Source organism: Somniosus microcephalus, chromosome 11 (genome assembly GCF_052327205.1).
Source record: "Somniosus microcephalus isolate GS21.2 chromosome 11, FLI_Smic_1.0, whole genome shotgun sequence".
Lineage (NCBI taxonomy): Eukaryota > Metazoa > Chordata > Chondrichthyes > Squaliformes > Somniosidae > Somniosus > Somniosus microcephalus.
The window spans coordinates 211,919,958-211,942,428 of NC_140997.1; the positions used below are offsets into that span (position 1 = coordinate 211,919,958).

The 22,471-nt window shown below is 38.9% G+C and overlaps 1 protein-coding gene across 8 annotated transcripts in view; it reads right to left on the reverse strand.

The window, feature by feature from the left end:
* Window positions 1-22,471, reverse strand: part of pbrm1 (polybromo 1) — a 93,878-nt gene that overhangs the window by 68,569 nt on the left and 2,838 nt on the right. For all 8 annotated transcript variants that reach the window (XM_086001835.1, XM_086001830.1, XM_086001834.1 and 5 more), the window contains 12 exons: window positions 20,385-20,545; window positions 17,699-17,796; window positions 15,547-15,694; window positions 14,389-14,541; window positions 13,846-13,968; window positions 13,202-13,270; window positions 12,887-12,985; window positions 12,503-12,591; window positions 10,637-10,728; window positions 10,329-10,545; window positions 2,547-2,688; window positions 2,358-2,455 (listed from right to left, as the gene is read on the reverse strand). In XM_086001835.1, the coding sequence (XP_085857961.1) occupies window positions 2,358-2,455; window positions 2,547-2,688; window positions 10,329-10,545; window positions 10,637-10,728; window positions 12,503-12,591; window positions 12,887-12,985; window positions 13,202-13,270; window positions 13,846-13,968; window positions 14,389-14,541; window positions 15,547-15,694; window positions 17,699-17,796; window positions 20,385-20,545 (1,489 nt within the window). The remainder of the gene's footprint in view (window positions 1-2,357; window positions 2,456-2,546; window positions 2,689-10,328; window positions 10,546-10,636; window positions 10,729-12,502; window positions 12,592-12,886; window positions 12,986-13,201; window positions 13,271-13,845; window positions 13,969-14,388; window positions 14,542-15,546; window positions 15,695-17,698; window positions 17,797-20,384; window positions 20,546-22,471) is intronic.

The window sequence follows — 22,471 nt, forward strand, 5'->3', positions numbered from 1 at the left end:
AAAGTCCTGTAACCTTTTTGCAATGACACATTTAAAAGCTATTTCATGGCGATATTTTCCATTATATTTTTCAGCATCCTTTATTAGGTATTATATATCCTTTGTGTCAAAATCATACGTATTATTTTAAATCAGAACTTTTTTTAAAAGCAAAAAGCTAATGCTTTCTTCAATTTAATGTTTTATGAGTCCAATTCTGCATGATATGCATGCTGTCATTCGTTAAAATCAAATGCGTGCATCTAAAATATCTCCAGGTTTAATGAATACAGTAAACTTTGTATATAATGATCCATTTGGGCACGGGTATGTTTTATCATTTTAACTGACTACATCTGAGATTGCCTTACACTACTCCCTGATCCTACAGAAACATTTCTATACTGGCCTATCGCTGCTAATGAATGGAGTAACATCTGCTAGATAATGTACATGCAGCAATATTTCCTTTATTCATTGCGACTTTAAATACGTTCTTATTTAAAATTAAAGAGTCTAAAGTGCTGGTGATGGAGCACATGTTGTTGCTTGTACAGTAAACAGCTGGTGTTATGTTCAAAAATGTCCTCTGCTCACTGGCACTTTAAACATTTAGATCTCTCATTTTAAACAGGGGCACATTTAAAGTGCCAATTCATGGACCAGATGGTTACTATACGCTGAATGACATATGCTCGTTCACTAGACAACAATACACCTTTTTCTGAACTTACTCCAGTTAGGTAGGCCGGGAGAGGCAGATCATCAGGAATTAAGCTGTGAGCAACTCCAAGCTTTACTTAGAAGATGCCAATCTTCATTTTATAAACACACGTAGATTTGAGGAACTATATCTACAATTATAATCTGTTTTTCAGGACAAGAGAGAATTTCACAGCTAATTTCACAGAATGGCCTGTGGAATTCTTTGTGCTGAGGCGGATTATAAGTAGAGGTACATATGGTAGGTATAATACCAAAGGTACGTATGGTATTGATCATTATAGAAAGCCAGGACACATTGATCTATACAACCAAATTATCATCACAATCAGTGATTACTAAAATAGAATTCCACTGTACATTGAGAAAAAAAATCATAACTTGCTCCAGTTTGAACATTTGCAGGAAAGACTGACTCTTGAAAAAAGACAGCGGGGATATGACAGAAGTGTTTAAAATTATGAAAGGTTTGGAGAACTTGGATCCAAGTAAGCTTCTCTGTCGTGTACAGAATTTAAATACAAGGGACCATATTTACAAATTAAGCACAACAAAAGAAAATAGGAAAATTAGGAGTACTTTTTTTACTAAACGAGTGGTAAGTATGCGGAACAGATTACCAGGGATAGAACAAGAAAGCTTAATGAGTTTCAAGAAGGAACTAAACAAGTTCTTGTCAACAAATGGGATTGAGGGTTATTAGAAATGCACTAAGGGAATGCTGTGGATAGATGGACCAAAGGTCTTCTCCTGCTTGAAACTGTTACTATGTCACTAATAACCTTCATCTGTTTATTTCACAGTAATTGTTAAGCAGTGTGAGGGAAATTTGTTTAGTTTCACCGAATGTCCATATTTTTAAGCTTTGAAAATCTGTGAATCTGGAAAAAGTATATCAAGTGGTGCATAATAACCTAGCCTGGCATTTGCAGCATCTGCCTTTCACGAAGAAATGTGGAGATTATAAGTATCACGTATGAAATCTGTGGTAGTATTTATGACGTCTACACCCTGAAGCTGAATGCAATGTTATAAATATCAGCATGTATACTGTCAACATTGGTAAATAATTTGCTAAAATAACTGAAAACCACTATCAGCTATTAATTTAGTGAATTATTCACCAATGTTTTACAGCATCAAGATTTGATAACCATAAAATTACCAGATTCTAACTTGACCAAAATTATGACGATAATTAGCAAAAAGGTTCTATATGTTAAGCATGAACTGAGCTACACAATCTCAGAAGTCAAGCCTTTTAGGACACTTGTAGCCATCTAGAATTGTATACAAGGGCTCTTGTCTATTTTCCTTGCAATATTTTTAATATAATAATGTAAACTAAAAGCTATTCAAACCATACACACTGTGACATTAGAAATAAAACTGAATTCAAGCAAATGAAATAATAGAAAACCATCAAAACAGTTAAAGGCTTATTCTAATTTTTTTAGTATTTTATTTTAAGATCTGTAGATTTAATATAGTATGGGTTCAATGGAAACCTTGAATTCTCCAGTTTTTTCCACTAAACATGGCTTTAGATAAAAATGACAATGAACAATAGGCAACAATATTCAGCCTTTCCCATAACCTATATTTTCAATATTCAATTTTAAACATCTTAATGCTGCAGAATTCTTATCCCTTACCTCTTTCTCTTTGCACTGCCTGTATCAGACGGTACAGAAGATACCATACTGTCACCATCTTCGGTGTACTCTCTTCTAGCCAGCTCCTTCCTCTTTGCCTGAAAGAGCAATTCTCAGGAGTAAAATACCTCAGATGAAATGATTCAGAATATATAAATATTAAAACACACCATATTGCTATTTTTATACCTGCATGATTTGCTGCAGCTTCAGCACTCGTTTGAAGATTGCAGAATTGGGAATATTGTAGCATTTGGCATTTTCAAATATTAGATTCATGTCGGCCTCCATTTGATCCAGGTTCTCAAATTCATTGTTCTTCAATTTTTGTCTATGATTAGAAGAATGGAATCCAATACCATATTTACTACTTATCTAAAATTGCATGTTATAACATAGTCACCATTTCTCTTCAGTTACCGGAGAAATCATGGTTTCCAAAATCATTAGTACAATGTTCTATTAACACTAAGCTTTGTTACACCCAGACAGACTTGTCTATTTTTCAGTTAAATAAAAACTGTAATCTACAACGAAAGCAGAAATTTCAGAAAATATATACAATACAATCTCTCCATAAATTCAATTCATAAAAAATATGTTACAGCATAGCAGAGCTGTGTGTTGGCAGTAGGAGTATTAGATCCCAGGTTTTCATCTGTGATTACAAACAAGACAAACTCCTGATCTGGGTCATGCAACCAGGGGAGAAACAAAGAAGGGATGGCAAGTCATCTCTAGCCATTGCCCTGCATCTCATGGTATGCAATTGAAGAGTGAAATAAACCAAAAATTGGGATGAGGTTGCCTGCCCTTCCTCTTTGGCAGAGAATGGCACATAGCATAGAGAAAATGTAATTTGTTGGTAAGGAGGAAGGAGGGAGGGAATATAATGATGCACAGAGAGACAAGATTGAAATTTTGAGGAAGGGAAATGCTTTGGTGAAACACATTCAACATCAGATTTCATACTTTATAAAAAAATAAAGGGTTCCAAGGAAGTAAGTGGAGTTGTCCATACCCAAGGCATTTCACGTACTTACATAGTACCATATTATTATGGAAGAATTCACCTTGAACCATGAAACTATAACTATAATATTTTTATCAACTGTAAATACCAGAGAGAACATTTGGTATGTTTATTATTTGTAGAAACCATAAAAAATATAAAGTAATACTGAACAGAGGGCACCTTCCCCAATTATTAGCAACAGCTTGGTTGAGTGAAAAGAGTTAATTTGTGGGAAAGTTAAACCCAGAATGTAAATTCTTGGATCCAATGGGACATCAATTCATTGGAAAGGCACCCTTTCCAAAAATTCTATATCTGAACATGTCCTAAACGGAACCTTAATTTTATGTTTTAATCAAAATTTGTTATTACATATGGAATTAATTTGCTTTAAACTGTGCAAGTACAAGAGCTCCTATGCAGTAATTGGTGCCAGATTTCATCAGTCCCACTAATACTTTTTAGGCCCAGATGCCAAAAAGATTTATATCCTTCTGAATCTGGTTGCACTGTTGGCTGTCATTTGTTCTTCTGTCATTTGTTCTTCTGTAAAATCTGAAAACCTGGGAGATTTTACTGATTATACCCTCATACATCTATGCCATTAACACATACATTAAAAATAGAAAGTATTCCAAGACTGACTCCAATTATAGCTGCTTTCTGGCCTGAAAAGTTCCCATTTATGGCTACTTCTAGTTTCTCATTTTTAAGCCAATTATTTCTGCAGAGCCATATTTACCCTCGTTGGCTTACTCCTTACCTTTGTCAATAGTCCCAGATGTGGTATCTTTGCCAGAAGCTTTCTGAAAACCTAAATACATAATATTAACTAAACATCCCCTGTCCACTATGTCACCCTTACATCCAAGTCCCATTATCTTTATGATAGACTCACACAATAGTACAGCACAGGAGGCCGCCATTTGGCCCATCGAGTCTGCACCGGCTCTTTCGAAGAGCAATCCAGTTAGTCCCAGTCCCACGCTCTTTCTCCTATATCCCTGCAAATTTTTCTCTTTCAAGTATTTATCCAATTCCCTTTTGCAGGCTACTATTGAATCCGTATCCACCACCCTATCAGGCAGTGCATTCCAAATCCTAACCACTCGTTGCGTAAAAAAGTTTTTCCTCATATCTCCTTTGGCTCTTTTGCCGATCACCTTAAATCTGTGCCCTCTGGTTATCGACCCTTCAGCCATTGGAAACCCTTTCTCTTTATTTACTCTATCTAAATCCTTCATGATTTTAAACCCTTTATGATTTTAAACACCTCTATCAAATCACCTCTTAGCCTTCTCTGCTCTAAAGAGAATTACCTCAGCTTCTCCAGTCTATCCACTTAACTGTAATTCCTCATCCCTGGAACCATTCTAGTAAATCTCTTCTGTACCCTCTCCAAAGCCTTCACGTCCTTCCTAAAAGGGGTGGTGCCCATAATTGGACACATTACTCCAGTTGGGGCTGACCTAGTGTTTTACATAGGTTTAGCATAACTTACTGGTTTTTGTACTCTATGCCTCTATTTATAAAGCCCAGGATCCCATATGCTTTATTAACTGCTTTGCTAACCTGTCCTGCCACTTTCAAAGATTTGTACACAAACACCCCCAGGCCTCTTTCTTCTTGCACCCTCTTTAAAATTGTACCATTTAGCATGTATTGTCTCTCCTTATTCTTCCTACCAAAATGTATCACCTCACACTTTTCTGCATTGAATTTCATCTGCCATGTGTCCGCCCATTCCACCAGCCTGTCGATGTCCTATTAGAACATAACAAATAGGGGCAGGAGTCGGCCATTTGGCCTTTCGAGCCTGCTCTGCCATTCAACAAGATCATGGCTGATCTTCTACCTCAGCTCCACCTTCCTGCACTATCCCTATATCCCTTAGTTCCCAAAAATGTATCGACCTCTGTCTTGAATACACTCAACAACAGCATCCGCTGGGGTAGAGAATTCCTAAGATTCACAACCTTTTGAGTGAAGAAATTTCTCCTCATCTCAGTCCTAAATGGCCGACCCCTTATTCTGAGACTGTGACACCGTGTTCCAGATTCCTCAGCTAGGGGAAATATTTTTGCAGCATTAACCCTGTCAAGCCCCTTAAGAATTTGATATGTTTCAATGAGATCACCTCTCATTCTTCTAAACTCTAGGGAATATAGGCCTAGTCTACTCAATCTCTGTTGAAGTCTATTACTATCTTCCTCACTGTTAACTACACTTCCAAGGTTCATGTCATCTGCAAATTTCAAAATTGTGCCCTGTACCTCCAAGTCCAAGTCATTAATGCATATCAAAAACAGCAGTGGATCTAGTACTGAACCCTGGGGAATGCCACTGTATACAACAACAACTTGTTTTTATATAGCACCTTTAACGTAGTAAAATGTCCCTAGGTGCTTCACAGGAGTATTATAAGACAAAAAGTATGACACCGAGCCACATAAGGAGAAATTAGTGCAGATGACCAAAAGCTTCGTCAAATAGGTAGGTTTTGAAGGAGCGAGAGCTGGAGAGAGAGCAGTTTGAAGGAGCGAGAGCTGGAGAGAGGGCAGTTTGAAGGAGCGAGAGCTGGAGAGAGGACAGTTTGAAGGAGCGAGAGCTGGAGAGAGGACAGTTTGAAGGAGCGAGAGCTGGAGAGAGAGCAGTTTGAAGGAGCGAGAGCTGGAGAGAGAGCAGTTTGAAGGAGCGAGAGTTGGAGAGAGAGCAGTTTGAAGGAGCGAGAGCTGGAGAGAGAGCAGTTTGAAGGAGCGAGAGCTGGAGAGAGGACAGTTTGAAGGAGCGAGAGCTGGAGAGAGGACAGTTTGAAGGAGCGAGAGCTGGAGAGAGGACAGTTTGAAGGAGCGAGAGCTGGAGAGAGGGCAGTTTGAAGGAGCGAGAGCTGGAGAGAGGGCAGTTTGAAGGAGCGAGAGCTGGAGAGAGGGCAGTTTGAAGGAGCGAGAGCTGGAGAGAGGACAGTTTGAAGGAGCGAGAGCTGGAGAGAGGACAGTTTGAAGGAGCGAGAGCTGGAGAGAGGACAGTTTGAAGGAGCGAGAGCTGGAGAGAGGACAGTTTGAAGGAGCGAGAGCTGGAGAGAGGACAGTTTGAAGGAGCGAGAGCTGGAGAGAGGACAGTTTGAAGGAGCGAGAGCTGGAGAGAGGGCAGTTTGAAGGAGCGAGAGCTGGAGAGAGGGCAGTTTGAAGGAGCGAGAGCTGGAGAGAGGGCAGTTTGAAGGAGCGAGAGCTGGAGAGAGGACAATTTGAAGGAGCGAGAGCTGGAGAGAGGACAGTTTGAAGGAGCGAGAGCTGGAGAGAGGACAGTTTGAAGGAGCGAGAGCTGGAGAGAGGACAGTTTGAAGGAGCGAGAGCTGGAGAGAGGACAGTTTGAAGGAGCGAGAGCTGGAGAGAGGACAGTTTGAAGGAGCGAGAGCTGGAGAGAGGACAGTTTGAAGGAGCGAGAGCTGGAGAGAGGACAGTTTGAAGGAGCGAGAGCTGGAGAGAGGACAGTTTGAAGGAGCGAGAGCTGGAGAGAGGACAGTTTGAAGGAGCGAGAGCTGGAGAGAGGGCAGTTTGAAGGAGCGAGAGCTGGAGAGAGGACAGTTTGAAGGAGCGAGAGCTGGAGAGTGGACAGTTTGAAGGAGCGAGAGCTGGAGAGGAACCCGAGGGGAAACATCGAGAGAGAGGGGAAACATCGAGAGAGAGAGAGAGGGGAAACATCGAGAGAGAAAGAGAGGGGAAACATCGAGAGAAAGAAAGAGAGGGGAAACATCGAAAGAGAGGGGAAACATCGAGAGAGACCAAGATGGAAACACCGAGAAAGACTGAGAAGAAACATCGAGACAGAGGGGAAACATCGAGAAAGACCGAGGGGAAACATCGAGAGGGGGGAAACATCGAGAAAGACCGAGGGGAAACATTGAGAAAGACCGAGGGGAAACATCAAGAGAGAGGGGAAACATCGAGAGAGACCAAGATGGAAACATCGAAAGAGACTGAGGGAGCACTTTATTTATTTATTTAATTTTATTAATTAATAATTAAATTTATTTAATTATAAGTTGTGAGTTCCTCACGATGCTCTCCCAGGGCGGCCACCATGTAGCCAGAGATTATTCTAGAAGCCTGGGTAGAAATATCAATGTAATTACTGTAGGAATTACTTTTTTTACATTATTGCTTGTTCATTTTATGTGCTATCTTTTTTTATGTCTTTTATTTATTTTATGTCTGCTTTATTTATATTTAATAAAGTATGTATGCTTGTATATGTCGGTATGTGTTTTTTTGTGATGGCGCCGATGTAGATGGCTGCCGTCCTTGCGAGCTCCGTGCGTACCAGGCAGCTAAGTGTTCTTGCTGCTTGGTGCTCTCGGCTCGTCAAGAAAAAAGCATTTCATTGACTAGATTTCACTTCTTGTATTTAGTTATGTGATAAATAAAATTGAAATTGAAATTTAAGGAGCGTCTTAAAGGAGGAAAGAGAGGTAGAGAGGCAGAGAGGTTTAGGCAGGGAATTCCAGAGCTTAGGGCCTAGCCACCAAAGGTTGAGCGATTATAATCAGAGATGCTCAAGAGGGCAGAATTAGAGGAGTGCAGATATCTCGGGGGGTTGTGGGGCTGGAGGAAATTACAGAGTTAGGGAGGGGCGAGGCCATGGAGGGATTTGAAAACAAGGATGCAAATTTTAAAATCGAGGCATTGCTTAGCCGGGAGCCAATGTAGGTCAGCGAGCACAGGGGTGATGGGTGAATGGGACTTGGTGCCAGTTAGGACACGGGCAACCGAGTTTTGGATGATCTCAAGTTTACGTAGGGTAGAACGTGGGAAGCCAGCCAGGAGTGCGTTGGAATAGTCAAGTCTAGAGGTAACAAAGGCATGGATGAGTGTTTCAGCAGCGGATGAGCTGAGGCAAGGGCGGAGACGGGCGATGTTAAGGAGGTGGAAATAGGCGGTCTTAGTTATGCAGCGAATATGTGGTCGGAAGCTCATTTCAGGGTCAAATATGACACCAAGGTTGCGAACAGTCTGGTTCAGCCTCAGACAGATGTTAGGCAGAGGGATGGAGTCAGTGGCTAGGGAATGGAGTTCGTGGTGGGGACCGAAAACAATGGCTTCAGCAGTCTTCCCAATATTTAATTGGAGAAAATTTCTGCTCATCCAGAACTGGATGTCGGACAGGCAGTCTGACAATTTAGAGATTGTGGAGGGGTCGAGAGAAGTGGTGGTGGGTAGAGCTGGGTGTCTTCGGTGTAAATGTGGAAACTGACGCTGTGTTTTCGGATGATGTCACCAAGGGGCAGCATGTAGATGAGAAATAGGAGAGGGCCAAGGATAGATCCTTGGGGGACACCAGAAGTAACGATACGGGAGCGGGAAGAGAAGCCATTGCAGGTGATTCTCTGGCTATGATTAGATAGATAAGACGGAACCGGGCGAGTGCAGTCCCACCCAGCTGGACGACGGTGGAGGGCCGTTGGAGAAGGATAGAGTAGTCAACGGTGTCAAAGGCTGCAGACAAGTCAGGAAGGACGAGGAGGGCATAGTTTACCTTTGTCACAGTTACAAAGGATGTCATTTGTGACTTTGATGAGAGCCGTTTCGGTACAGTGGCGGGGCGGAAACCTGATTGGAGGGATTCAAACATGGAGTTGCGGGAAAGATGGGCATGGATTTGGGAGGTGACAACACGTTTGAGGATTTTGGAGAGGAAAGGGAGGTTGGAGATGGGGTGGTAGTTTGCAAGGATGAAGGGGTCAAGGGTTGGTTTTTTGAGAGGGGTGATGATGGCAGATTTGAGGGAGAGGGGGATAGTACCTGGGGAGAGAGAACCGTTAACAATGTCAGCTAACATGGGAGCCAGAAAAGGAAGTTGGGTGGTCAACAGTTTGATGGGAGTAAGGTCGAGGGATCAGGAAGTGGGTCTCATGGACAAGATGAGCAGAGGTCATGAGGGGAGATCAGAGAGAAGCTGGATAAAAATTGGATTTCAGGGCTAGGGTAGGGGGGAACCTTATCTGCCTCCAGTCCGAAAAACAGCCATTCACCACAACTCTCTGTTTTCCATCCCTTAGCCAATTTTGTATCCATGCTGCTATTGTCCCTTTTATCCCATGGGCTTCAATTTTGCTAACAATAGTGAAGGATAGTGTCAATACATCGTGAACTGAGTGACATAAATCGTGCCATTCATGTAGAAAGGGCTTATGAAATATACTGGGCGGCCTGCTGGTGGTGCAGTCCAGGGAGAGTATAAATACTCGGGCAGGGGCCCAGCTTGCTCAGGGACATTTTGTAAACAGGAACTAGTGAAGGATAACTAGACTTCCATGTTGTGAAACAGTCGATTAAAGCCTTGTTTAATACTCTGACCAAGTGCCTAGTAGTTTTCTTACGTCACTGAGGAAGGGTGTGTTTTAACCAGCAATACAGTGGCATAATTTTAGTTTTTTTTAAATGTTGTGTCTAGGAAGGCTTCAACATGCAATATTCTAAAAAGACCACTCTACTGCCAATTGAAACAGTCAACTGGCAACAATTTCAAAACCTAACTGGTCTGATGAAAAACTGTCCCAGTTGTATACTGAACTGAGGAGATTTTAGTTTTGACTGCATTTGTGTGCATCAGCTCCTTCACTAGAAGCACCAGGCACAGGAGATTTCCATCATGAACCACAAAATATCAGTCTTCCAAAATGTGAAAAATAATCACTCTGCTTCAAAGCGCAGTTATTTTCTATGAAGGTGTTTAAAAGCATCTTCTTGAGTTAAGCTACATGCTTAACGTTGTAATCAAGTCATTTAAGAAAGAAATAATCAGACTTGCTTGGTCCAAAAAACAGGACGCAGCATCATTTGGGAATAAACATGATATAACCAAGTAGACATGTACATGTTTCTGTATTGACCCAAAATTTTAAGTGTCACCCTGATCACTGACTTTTTTTAAAAAATGGCAAAGATAACATTTCTTACCTAATTAATTGTAGTGACATGGGCTGCTTGATTTGTTGATAATAGTCAGGATAATCTTTCTTGGAAGGCAAGCGAAAGAAAGGCTCAGCCAGAAGTTGCCCCTGACTGTTCCGGTAACTTCTAACTACTTCAAACAGCTGGTAAACAGGGCTAGTAACATCAACAGATGAACCAATGCTTTCTCCTTCAGAGTCACCATCTTCATAACGTGTGACTGCTGTAGAAACAAAAGAAAAACAGATGTATAGAAAAGCCAAAAAAGCCACTTTCACAAAGCTTTATTCAAATATAGTGTCATGGTGACTTACCACCTAAACCACTTTCCTCTTCACTCTCAGATCCATACTGCAAAGCCATGGTAATTGCTGACAAACGATCTCCTTGAGCTGACCTTCGGTTCCTATCGAGACACAATTTCAAAAAAGTCTTTAGAAATTAAGAACTTACTTTTTGCTCATGTGTTAAGTATACACTATTAGATCTCCTGTGGCATTGCTCACTGTTAGTCCAGGCCATAGGCAGAGGAGTGGATCACATAGGTGGGCTATGTATCACGAGGAGAGAAGCAGAACAGTAGGGCAGGAAATGCAATACAAGGTCAGGGCACAGAGCAATTGGGCAAAGTGGGAGTTGAAGGAGCGTGGTTAGTTTCTTGTTACTAGGCATGGCAAAGTCTGGGGCCTGAGGCAGCAGAAGTATTGCTAACTCCTGGAGCTGAAGCTGATGTTAGAACAGATGCCAGTTAGAGTGCAAGGTCAGTATAATATAACATGTTCACACTATTATTGCTTATTATATATTACAAGTTTATAGTTAGTTACATTGTTTTTCCCCCAAAGTTACCTCAGATAAAATTCAAAGTTTTATTATTTTGTTACAAGTATTCACTGCGGCCCTGGGTTTTAATACCATCAAGCCTTTTCAGTGGCTGGACACTCGAGAGAGTGCATGGAGCTTACAAACATGTCCCGGGATGCTTAGAATGGCCAAACATTAATTCTGGCATGTTATCTCCAAAATGTGGTTGTGTTTGTTAGTCTCAGAGGGGAGGCAGCCTTATCTGCATTCTGGAAGTTGTACTGCACATAGTGACAATAATACTTTGTAAGTGTTGCTACCAATTACTTGGTTAAACATCTTCCTTAGGGTAGTTAATAACTGACGCGGTGATAGCTGCAATGGCCTCAAGTCCCAGATACCCGATGGACAGGCTTCTGAAGGGAAATGTTACTAGAAATATCAAACACAGAAAAGGCAACTTATAGGTAAGCTTCATGTAAATTTTTATGTTTTGTTGCAAACTTTATTTTTAATACAGGAAACTTTGGTTTATCCGGAGGTTGTATGTCCGGAAACCTCGACCTACCGGCAGAAATCAGGAGCCGTTTTGTTAGTTTTTTTTTCTTCTTGTGGCTTTGTTTTCAACAGTCGGGCTCTGGAAAGTCTCTCTGAAGCTGTTGCTAAGCTACAGAGACGCTTCCAAGGTACGGGCCGACTGTTTACAAGCTGTTGCTAAGCAACAGTGTTTGTTGTCAGATACGGAGATGAAAACCTCTGTATGCTTCAACATTAACTTTGTATGTCCGGCAGTTTTGATAGATCGGCAACAGCTCGGTCCCGTCGGTGCCGCATATAACAAAGTTTCCTGTACTATGTTCCTGGGTTACTGATAAAATAAGATGGGGCCAAAAGGATTTTCAAAAAGTATCTTGAGTGACTTAATTGGTTTCCTCTTCTCCTCCTTACTAGTTATACTGGTAACCGCTTGCTGATTCCGGATTCTTGATTGCAGTTTTTGTATTCGATTGCTACTTGTTCATTGATACGGTGCCTATCTGTTCATTTGCGAATTGTTCCTGTTTATGAGCCAGAGACACCAACTTTACATGCGTGATGCCTGAAGTGTGACAGACATGTGCTAGACACAAGATGTTAATTTGACTGAATTCAAACCAGAAATGATAATCACCCATCTTCTAAGGGCTTTTATTTTATCTAGGAATTTTCTAAAAATGTTTTCCCAAAAATCATATTTTGCATTAAAAAAAGACATTTTACAGTAAAATATAGCACATGCAAAAAAAACCACAACAGCGTATCATTTGTAAACATTGAATGGATGGGCTACCACAGTCTTCAAAAGCCATAATAATAGACCAAATATTTGTGTGTACCTGATTCGGAGACTGGATTTAGTAGGCTCCAAATTATGCTCAAGTTCAGCTCTCTTCTGATTAAATATTTTCTTAATGGTATTTGCATCCTATAGAGTTGGAAAAGATATTTTCACCATCAATAAGGTTAAAATGTTATCACTATGCCAGCCCCAAGCTGTGGACCTGAATATGTCATGGTTTGGTATAGCTGTCTACCTCTGAATTAAAGTAGAACCATATCAGTGCCAGACTCGACAATAGAAGAATCCAATGATTTAGCAGTGTAGTTACTTAAATCTTATTATTTTATTAAACGATTTCATGTTTAGTTTAAGAAGACTGGCTGTAGAGTGTCATGATCTAAAATACAGCTCACACTCTTCAATTTTTTTTCACTCTTACCTTGAAGATCGGAGACCCTGGCTCATTGTAGGTTTTTGCATTCCTTACCAAAAGCTCAATATCTCTAGCCATCACATTGACACTCTTATACACACCATTCTGTAAATAAAAATTGTACATTCAAATTTAAAAGAGTAAGTATTCACTGTAATCTGAAGTGTTTTCCTGTACAAAACAATTTAAAATTACGTATTTAACAAATACTCAGTTGCAGCATCAATGGTGCAGAATAATTGCTCACATCATACAGTTTGTGATTTCAGCTGTACAGTTGTAGGAGGGAAAATAAAAAACAAAATTGCAAAATAGTCAAACCTGAATCCTCTGCGCAACTGCCTTCAGGTCTACTGGTTCCTTAATAATTTCATAGTAGTCAGGGTATTGCTGCAAATGCAAACAACAGTTCAAATATTACATCCTTGACTTCTCGGTCAAATTTTACAAACAGACTTTGACCAAGTAGATTCAAGGTGAACCTCAGTGTTGCTGCTTGTGATAGAATATCCCTAACAATATCTATTGAATCCAGGTTCTTTAAGATTAGAGCAATTAATAAATCCATTTAATAAATCGAAATTTTCAACTATCTATAGTATACTAAAAATCTTACACCTGCATGGACTTCCTGTCAAAGTTTTCATTATAATTTCCTATTTTCACATTTATAATGGGAACTGCCTATGTAAACTTGTTGCACTGTAAATAGATCCTCCTGCCAGTAGTGGTGCTACACTGTTTCACCTGAAGACTACTTTTGACCTTGACTCCCTATGTACATCACCACAGTAGATTGACTAGTTTTACTTAATTTTACTGAGAAGAAAGTAGACTTCAGCTGCAAAAAGAGAATTTTTTCATAAACTATACCTGTTTTTTTGCGCTTAAACATACAATAATGTATTTTCACATCTGAATTACTACAATTTATCAGTTTATTGCTTGTGAACAGATTTACTCACCACTCTAGAAGGTAATTTTTGGAAAAGCTCACTGATGAGATGACCTGTTGGGTCAACATAAGTGGCTACTGCTTCAAACAGGTGTTCTAATTGTTCCTTTAGATTATTATAATGTGTTGTACTCTACAAAACAATAAGAATAAAATTCAATACTGCAGTTTTCATATCTCATCAATTCTACACATTAGCCTAATTTTGTAATATGTGGATTCTACTCATTAACTAAGCGTACAAAATTAACATTTTAATCCTGATATTTTATTTTAAAACAATTTTCAAAATCTTAAAGGGTCAGCACCCAAAATTGCGTGTAATATATGAAGAAGAAATGCATAAATAGTTCCCACCAGGATACCTCTAATGTCTACTAGTTGACAGGTGGGGACCCTGAAGACTAGAGCCTTGTTACTAGATATCTGATTAGTTGGATACATTACAAAACTGAACAATCAATAAATATCTCGTCTAAAGGTATAAAGTAGGAAATGAGAAAATGCCAAATTTTGTTGTGAACTTTCCCTGGAGAATTAAAGTTGCACTTACTTCCTCTTCACCGGTTGTGCCAGGATTATCTTGACCATCATAATCATCCTCTTCCTCGTCATCTTCATAATCTCCCCTTTGAACAAACTCATTTCTTGTTCTTGTATACAAATCCCACAATTTAGCTGCAGCTTTGCACTCAACTGAATCTTCCTGTATGTGATCAAAGAATTTGTTTCATACATACAAATAGTAAGTTATATATTTTCTAATCATAATTTGCATGAACATGTGTAATTGATGTAGGCAGTCAAATCAACAAACACTGATACAGACGCGTTAAACAGTCTCAACCAAAGTTACTTCTGTATTACAACATAGATATTAAGCTAGTATCTTAAGCATGAACATGTGTTCCACTTTGTCAGCATTCATCACATAGCACAGGAATTGAATTGACCAGAAATATACCAGAACTCTTGTTTCTCATAATCTAGTGAGACTGGTATAAGATCATGAAAATCAGCATTCTAAACATGTTTACAGCGTCCTCATTTCCAGGGCCAAATAGAATTAAAAATATATTTTGAAGCTATCTCTACTTAACATCCGCTTGAGCTCATTGCAAAATCCAATCACTGTTTGTTTAATTATCAGACGCATCCTTTTTAAAAGCGATAGCATACATACATTCATTTGTGTTTTAACTGTATTTCATGTAGCAAAAAATGTTGAATACTTCAATATCACAAAACTGATTTTGAAAATTCTCTGAAAGAGATGAAAACTTTCCATGGAACAAATCAAAATGATGTGAAGTTATAGATAGAGAATAAACTTCAAATGCTGCAAACTTGAAATAAAACCAGAAAATGTTGGAGGTTCCAATGTCTGAAGAGAGAAACGACAGATTGAGATTTTGGCTGAAGACCCCGCTCACCGTTCTGACGAAGTCAAACATGAATCTGTCCTCTTTTCAGATGCTGACAGACCTGCTGTATATCTCCAAAATGTTCTGTTTTTATTATAAAATAATATACCACTCATTTAAAACAACAATAACTTTCATTTATACATCATCTTTAACGTCCCAAGACACTTCACAGAGGTGTAAACAAACATCAATGGACACCAAGCCAATGAATTAGACATTACGAGAGATTGCCAAAAGCTTGGTCAAAGGTATATACAAATCAGTTTAGTCTTAAAGCTCATTACCTTATAGTAGGCCTTTGCATTATTGACCATAAGCTGAAAATCAGAGGTTAACTGATCAACATCATCATATTCCTCCATCTTCAATTTCTGCTGGATCTTCAAAAGATCAATGGGATGGGAGACCACGTCATAGTAATCTGGTTGGTTCCTATTTTGCAGCACATTGCAAGATATGCGTTAAAAAAATGTACACTCTTCAAATGCCCATACCTGCTATGACCTTATGTTCAAAGCCAGTAGTTCCCAAGACAGCATATTCATTTTATACTTTCAATTTGCAGTAATTTATTTCACACTTGTGCAAATTCATGAAAATAGAATTCATAGTCCTAACCATGCTCTTCACTGTAACTACGCAAGGCACAGTGTGACTAAGTCAGCTCACAAAGCCAAGTATGTAGCAGAATAGATCCTGGCTCCTCATCATCACTGGAACTTTGTACTATTACATACATTTAAAATCAATTAAAAAAGAATTTTAACATCTTTTACACAAGGTATGGACATAAGAAATGGAACAAAGAGAGATGCATTAATGGGTTCCGTTTACTCGTTCAAACGATCTCAATTATTGGTCAAAAACGTTTTCTCACTGCAGTTTATGTGATTGTTGATTCGATCTTGAGAGTTACCTTTACTGTATTAAACACTGCTAAACATTTATTTCATATACATTTCAGAAGATTAAAAGATACAATAAAAAAGGTAAATTTAGCATGTTGGCTAAAGTGGGCCAGTGTAACATATTGCTCAATGACAACGAAGACTGATAACCTACATACAGTGTTGCTTTTGGGAATATCTTTACATTCACCTAATTGTTGAGTTCACTTCATTTTCGGATTGCAATATTACAGCAATTATCAAATTTTCAGCTTAAGTTCAAGCTTTAAAAATAAGTTTTGCATTCACAGAGTATTCAGTCATTTGAATTGAATAAGTCGCAAAGCTGCACACTGCAGAATATTTGAAAGTCTTCCTGCTAAAATGAACTAACAAAATCTACAGTAAAGTGGTGGTTCCACGGTCACCAGTGCGCACATTTTTGCAGAGGACCATGCCTTTAATACAACTGACCTTGAGAAAACCATGTTTTTTCAGCTGTACTGAAAGAAATCCACAAATTTTATTGTTTATGGTATCCTGTCACCGGACAGGCAACTTGTTCCCAACATTAAAGGCACATAACGGCAACATTCTAAAACTGCTGGTTTTTGGTGCCTTGGTGACACGTAAACAGAAGTTTACACCACAGAAGGAGGCCATTCAATCCTTCATGTCTGTACTGTCTCTTTGCTAGAGCAATCTAAAGCTAACCCCACTGCTTTACTCACTCCCCATAACTACATGTCTGTATCTTTCTCTGCTTCAAATAGTTATCCACTTTTCCCTTAAAAGATGCAATGACCTCTGCCTCAATTACTTCGTGGCAAAGCATTCCATTCACTAACAGCAGTGTTTATGGTTTTTTTCTCCGAACCTTTCTCGTCACGCTCTCAATTTTTAAATTTATGACGCCCTCATGTTTCCCCATTCTCCCTATTAAAAGTTTTCATAAAAATGCCCATTTAATCTCCTCTCTGCTCCAGTGGAAATAGACCCAGTATCTCATAATGGGTTGAAGTAACAATGTGGTGCTCCCCACAATGGGATTACATCGACAGTGTCCCATGTAGCGAGTGCCTGATCTCAGTTAGTCTGAGCTGGTGTGAACTACCTTTTTGTGCCTGGCTACAGTGTGGCATTGGCAGAAGCCTAGGGATAGGTTAGCTCTCAACTTGCGTTGTTGCAGAATAGTGTTGAGCATTGGGAAAGGAGAAAAAAGGAATTGCTGCAATCAGTAATGCTCAATTAAGAAAGAATATAGGATTTTATATTTTTCAAGTACACAGGATATTCCTATTAAAAAATACTTTCCTTAATCTGCAATATTTCACTGGCTATTTAAAAACACCCAATTAATTATATTGAATTTAATTGTCAGTTTTTAGATTATACTTATACAAAAGAATAAGCAAAGCTATATTTCTACATGGCTTTTGAACCAGACACAAAAAATATTAGCTTGTTAAAAATCAAACTTTTTTCAAGAATGAGTTTTTTTTTAATGAATTCTGAAAAACTTCCAAGATCAGGAGTCCAAAAACGCTACCTTCGTTTTGGTGCTCTGATGAAGAGCTCACACAGAAGTCTTCCGTGATCATCCTTGTAATCTCTAATGGTATTGTACAGCTCATGGCAAACTGCAATCTGTTGAAAGAAATTTTTTGTATGATATATGGGTAAGTGCTTTTGTTGTACAGAGCCGTAGTAGATCCCATCTGGAGTATTGCGTTCAGTTTTGGGCACCGTACTTCTGGAAGGATATATTGGCCTTGGAGAGGCTACAGCGCAGATTCATCAGAATGTTAACCAGGGCTTAAAGGGTTAAATTATGAGGACAGGTTGCATAAACTTGGTGTGTATTTCCTTGAGTTTAGAAGGGTGATCTAACTGAGGTGTTTAAAATGATAAAGTAATTCAATAGGGTAGATTGAAGGAAACTATTTCCTCTGGTGGGGGAATCTAGACCAAGGGGGCACGATCTTAAAATTAGAGCTGGGCCATTCCTGACTGAAATCAGGAAGCAAAATTTCACACAAAGGGTAGTGGAAATCTGAAATTCTCTCCCCTAAAAGGCTGTGGATGCTCAGTCAATTTAAATTTTCAAGACTGAGATTGATAAGATTTTTGTTAGGTAGGGGTATCAAGGGATATGGAGCAAAGGCAGATAAATGAAGTTGAGGTAAAAATGAGCTATGATCTGACTGAATGGTGGAACAGGCTGGGGGGCTGAATGGCCTACTCCTGTTCTTCATCTATATTATAAATACATGTAAAGTACAAAAACAAAATGTACACCTTAAAGATAAATTTAAGGATTAAATGAGGAAAGCCACAGTCTGTTAGTAATATAAAATATTTATATTTTCTAACTGTCAACATACTAGGTAAGGTAGGTTTGCCTCAAAACTCAAATAATCTTTTTTGAAAAATGAATTTAATTACAATGAGAAAAGCACACTCTCTCTGAGCGTAATGCATTCTCTGAATTTAAAGACCCCCTAAGCTACAACAGGTATGTAATCAATGCTCTGTCTTTTTATTCCACTTAGCTATATACACACACACAGACTTCTCTGTTTAACAAGTAAAAAGAGTCTTGCCCCCCTAGCTTTTCTGCTAGAATATTCCGACAGTGCAGCTGACTGAATGGTACTGGGGGATCCTGGGAATTTAGGCACACAACACATGCTCAGACTGCACAATCCAATTCAGCTCAAAGCGCTGAGCAAAGCCTAAGCCCAGGCTATTGGGACAGGCTGAGACCATCAAGTGAAAAACTTAATAAAGGCATTAAAAGACGGAAAAAAATAATTCAGTGGATAAATTTATCGTGAAATAAATTATTTTAATTTTGTTTAAGTCCTTAACTTCGTCATTAGACATTTCAGTTACTGAAAAAAGTGACAGGTGAAACAGATAATCAGAAAGCATTTTGAGTGAGTTGGTGGCCAGATGGAACAATTATAAGATGACATACTCTTGTAATAAAGTTACAGCTATTGTGAGTGACACGAGCTGCAACGGGGAAGTGCCGCACCTTTAATAATGAAAATATCTATCACAGCCACCTTCAATACTTAATGGCCCAGAAATTAGGTTCGGGGGTTTGCCGCGCATGCAAGCCCCTGATGTGCACTTACCCGGCGCGCCGACAGCCGAAGCCTGGGCCTGCTTGGAATTCCTGTCACTGGCCCGGTTCAGCTGTCGGCGCGCTGTGCTTGCCTGATCCAGCGGCGTAGTTAGTTCGATGTGCCGGCTGGGATCAGGTGAGCACTGGGCAGCCAATCAGGGGAGGGAAAACTTCATTCATGAGTTTGATAGTAAGAACTGTCAAACTCATGAAAACTACGGGCGCCCAAAACACTACTTAAACTTTAAATAAAATTTTAAAAAACATCCCACTAATTAAATGAACTATAAATAACTTTAAAAAAACTATTTTAAACAATTAATCAAATTTTTGAATTTTTTTTTTTTTTAAGAAATCGGGTCTAAAAATACTTACCTTACTGTAAAGTCCTTAAAAACAATAAAGCTGTGGAATTTTTTTTATAATTTTAAATAATAGAGCACTTACCTTAAAGAATCAAGTCCTTACGTCTCCTTTTTACATTTCTAAAAAGTTGAGGCCCTTACACACGGGCAAACCTGTCAAAAAGAAGGAAGTTCAACGCGTGCGCGCAGGACCTCTGAACCCCTTGGAGGAAATGCCGGTTTCCCGCGCATGCTGAAATCCGGCACTTCCAACGGGCTCACGCGTGAGTACCCCGTCCGTACTCACACGTTGGGACCGGAATTACTGGGCCAATGAGTTTTCAATGAAACATGTGCCCCACATACCAAATTTAATCTGTAATAGACAGATCTATAATACAGCAGAACAATTATATAGTCAAAAGTTTTGGAAATGTACTCACTGGTTTACCAAGTAAATGGGAAACGTATTTACTTCATCACTTAGATCATTCCTTTACACAGGCAAAGTAAAATGTTAAAATCTAATGCCAAATGATTCAGATTACATTAATCAACTAGTACTTCTTGCAATTGACCAAGGATTGAAGGACCAAAAATAAACTTCAGCATTTCATTTATTATTGAAATGATTCCAACAGTCTCCTGCAACAAAAAATTAGAAATTTCCAGAAAACTGAACCAGCCTGGACATTTACTTCTAAAAACTAACATGAATATAGAAAGCAATCACTTCTACTCTTTATAGTCATACTTACAGGATCTACAGTTGGAACATTGGAAATTTTTCTTCTTTTTCTGCTTGATCCCACATTGCTTCCAGAAACTGGGTGCCCATCATCGCAGTCTCCACCACTAATGCTGCTTGAAGGGGAAGTGGCCCGTTTTCTTTTTGAACCCATAGGAATGGTGGTAATATCTTTAAACATAAGGTGTTCAACGGTGAGTTCAGTCAAGAAAAACAAACATGCTTACTCATAGTCTTCGTATCATAACCAGAAGTCATTATTTAAATCATTTTATTAGATTTTGAATACCTACTTCTTCTCAGTATCATTAATACATTTAATGGTAAACTTTATTTAGAAGTTTGCAACATGCATCAACTTCTGTTTTTGGATCCAACTCATAAACTATTAAAAACAAAACCAGAACATGTGTTTTTTCTTACAAATCCTGAAGTGCAACAAATAACAGGAACTCTTGGCCTATCAAACAATTCAGATTTTCCTCACTAATATCCTCTTACTCTCCCCTTCCAACTTAATTCATCCTAGAAAGAGCACTATTGTCTACAAAGTAGCACAGTGCTCTAGGGTCCTTTGTACAGATTATGTGTCCTCTATGTATATTTATTTATTTCAGAATTATTAAAGAGAACCTGTTTTGATATATTATTGAGGGCATGGAGCTCAGGGCTGTATCAGAATCACATACCTTGTACCAGAAATTCAGACCGTAGATTGGCATTCATTAACAATACAAGTTTCCTGACTGAACCTATATAAAAAACATTCTAGGAACATACACATTGAAGTATATCAATTATTAAATAGAGTCCATAAGGCAAACTCAGATTATTGCTACCAAGAAAGTAGAATCAATGGAAATGAGTGAAGAGTAAATTTAGAACACTTCTCAAGAAAACTCTGCTCAAAGAGTGCTAAATGTTTAGAATAATCTACCAAGCAAGGTAATAGAGGCAAAAACATCAGACTTATTTTAGGTCAGTTATACAACACCTACTGGTCTGAGACCAGTACAGTTTTGAGTACACAACAGGCAGACTGTGGGTATACCTTCCTCTTTTGAAGTTTTTTTAAGCTCAGAAAGCCATTGCTGCCTCTCTGGATATGTATATATTATTGATGTCAGCATGATGCTGCACCTATGGATGAACTATGGCACAAGTAATGCCAACATTCTGCTCCTAAAAGTGCAATGTTGCACCAAAAGCACTGTACTCTATTTTGGAGCACACAAACTCAAGTCTGTCTGCGAAAACAAACAACTGTCACTTGCTGGGTGCTGTTTTTGGTGCTTCTGGTGCAGTGCAGTCATCCAGCTGCAGCTGAACTCAGGTAGGCAGAAATTCTACAGGGGCTCGAAGAGGTGTCAAACCACCTATTGGAAATGGCTTTACTCTGACAATAACGTGCCAGGGCGCCCGATATCCAGAAACAATGAAATCATGCAGGTGTTCATATCAAATACTGTAAAATTAAGAGTGTTCATTTGTATTCCTCAAACAGTGTATTGGAATCAAACACAAACACATTTTACACAGGTTTTCAGTAACTCCATATTTCTTTCTTTTATCTGATTTAATTACACCATTGTGGAAGTACGATCGGAGGTTCAAAGCAGCACCTTCTAAAAACGCAGCCATACCAGTATAGCTAACATCCTGAGAACAAATAGCAAAAAAAATGATTTCTATGTTTATGCAATACATAAAGCAGCATGTGGTAGAATTTCATCTAACGTGATAATGAACATCACTTACCTTTTTTTTAAGCTTCCATATGAATAATTTTACATACATGAAAAAGACTAATATAAACATTAAAAAGCAAGCTGTAAATATAGCTTATGTAAAGTAAGAATAAAAAACACTGTCTTCAAGAACAAAGGGTTCCCTTCAGCAATGGGGGAGGCAAAGCAAGCTATCATCTCTTTTATAATAAAAACATAAAATGCTGGAAATACTGAGCAGGTCAGGCAGCATATGTGGAGGAAGAAACACAGTTAACGTTTCAGGTCGATGACCCTTCGTCAGAACTGACAAAAGCTCATCGACCTGAAACACTAACTCTGTTTCTCTCTCCACAGATGCTGCTTGACC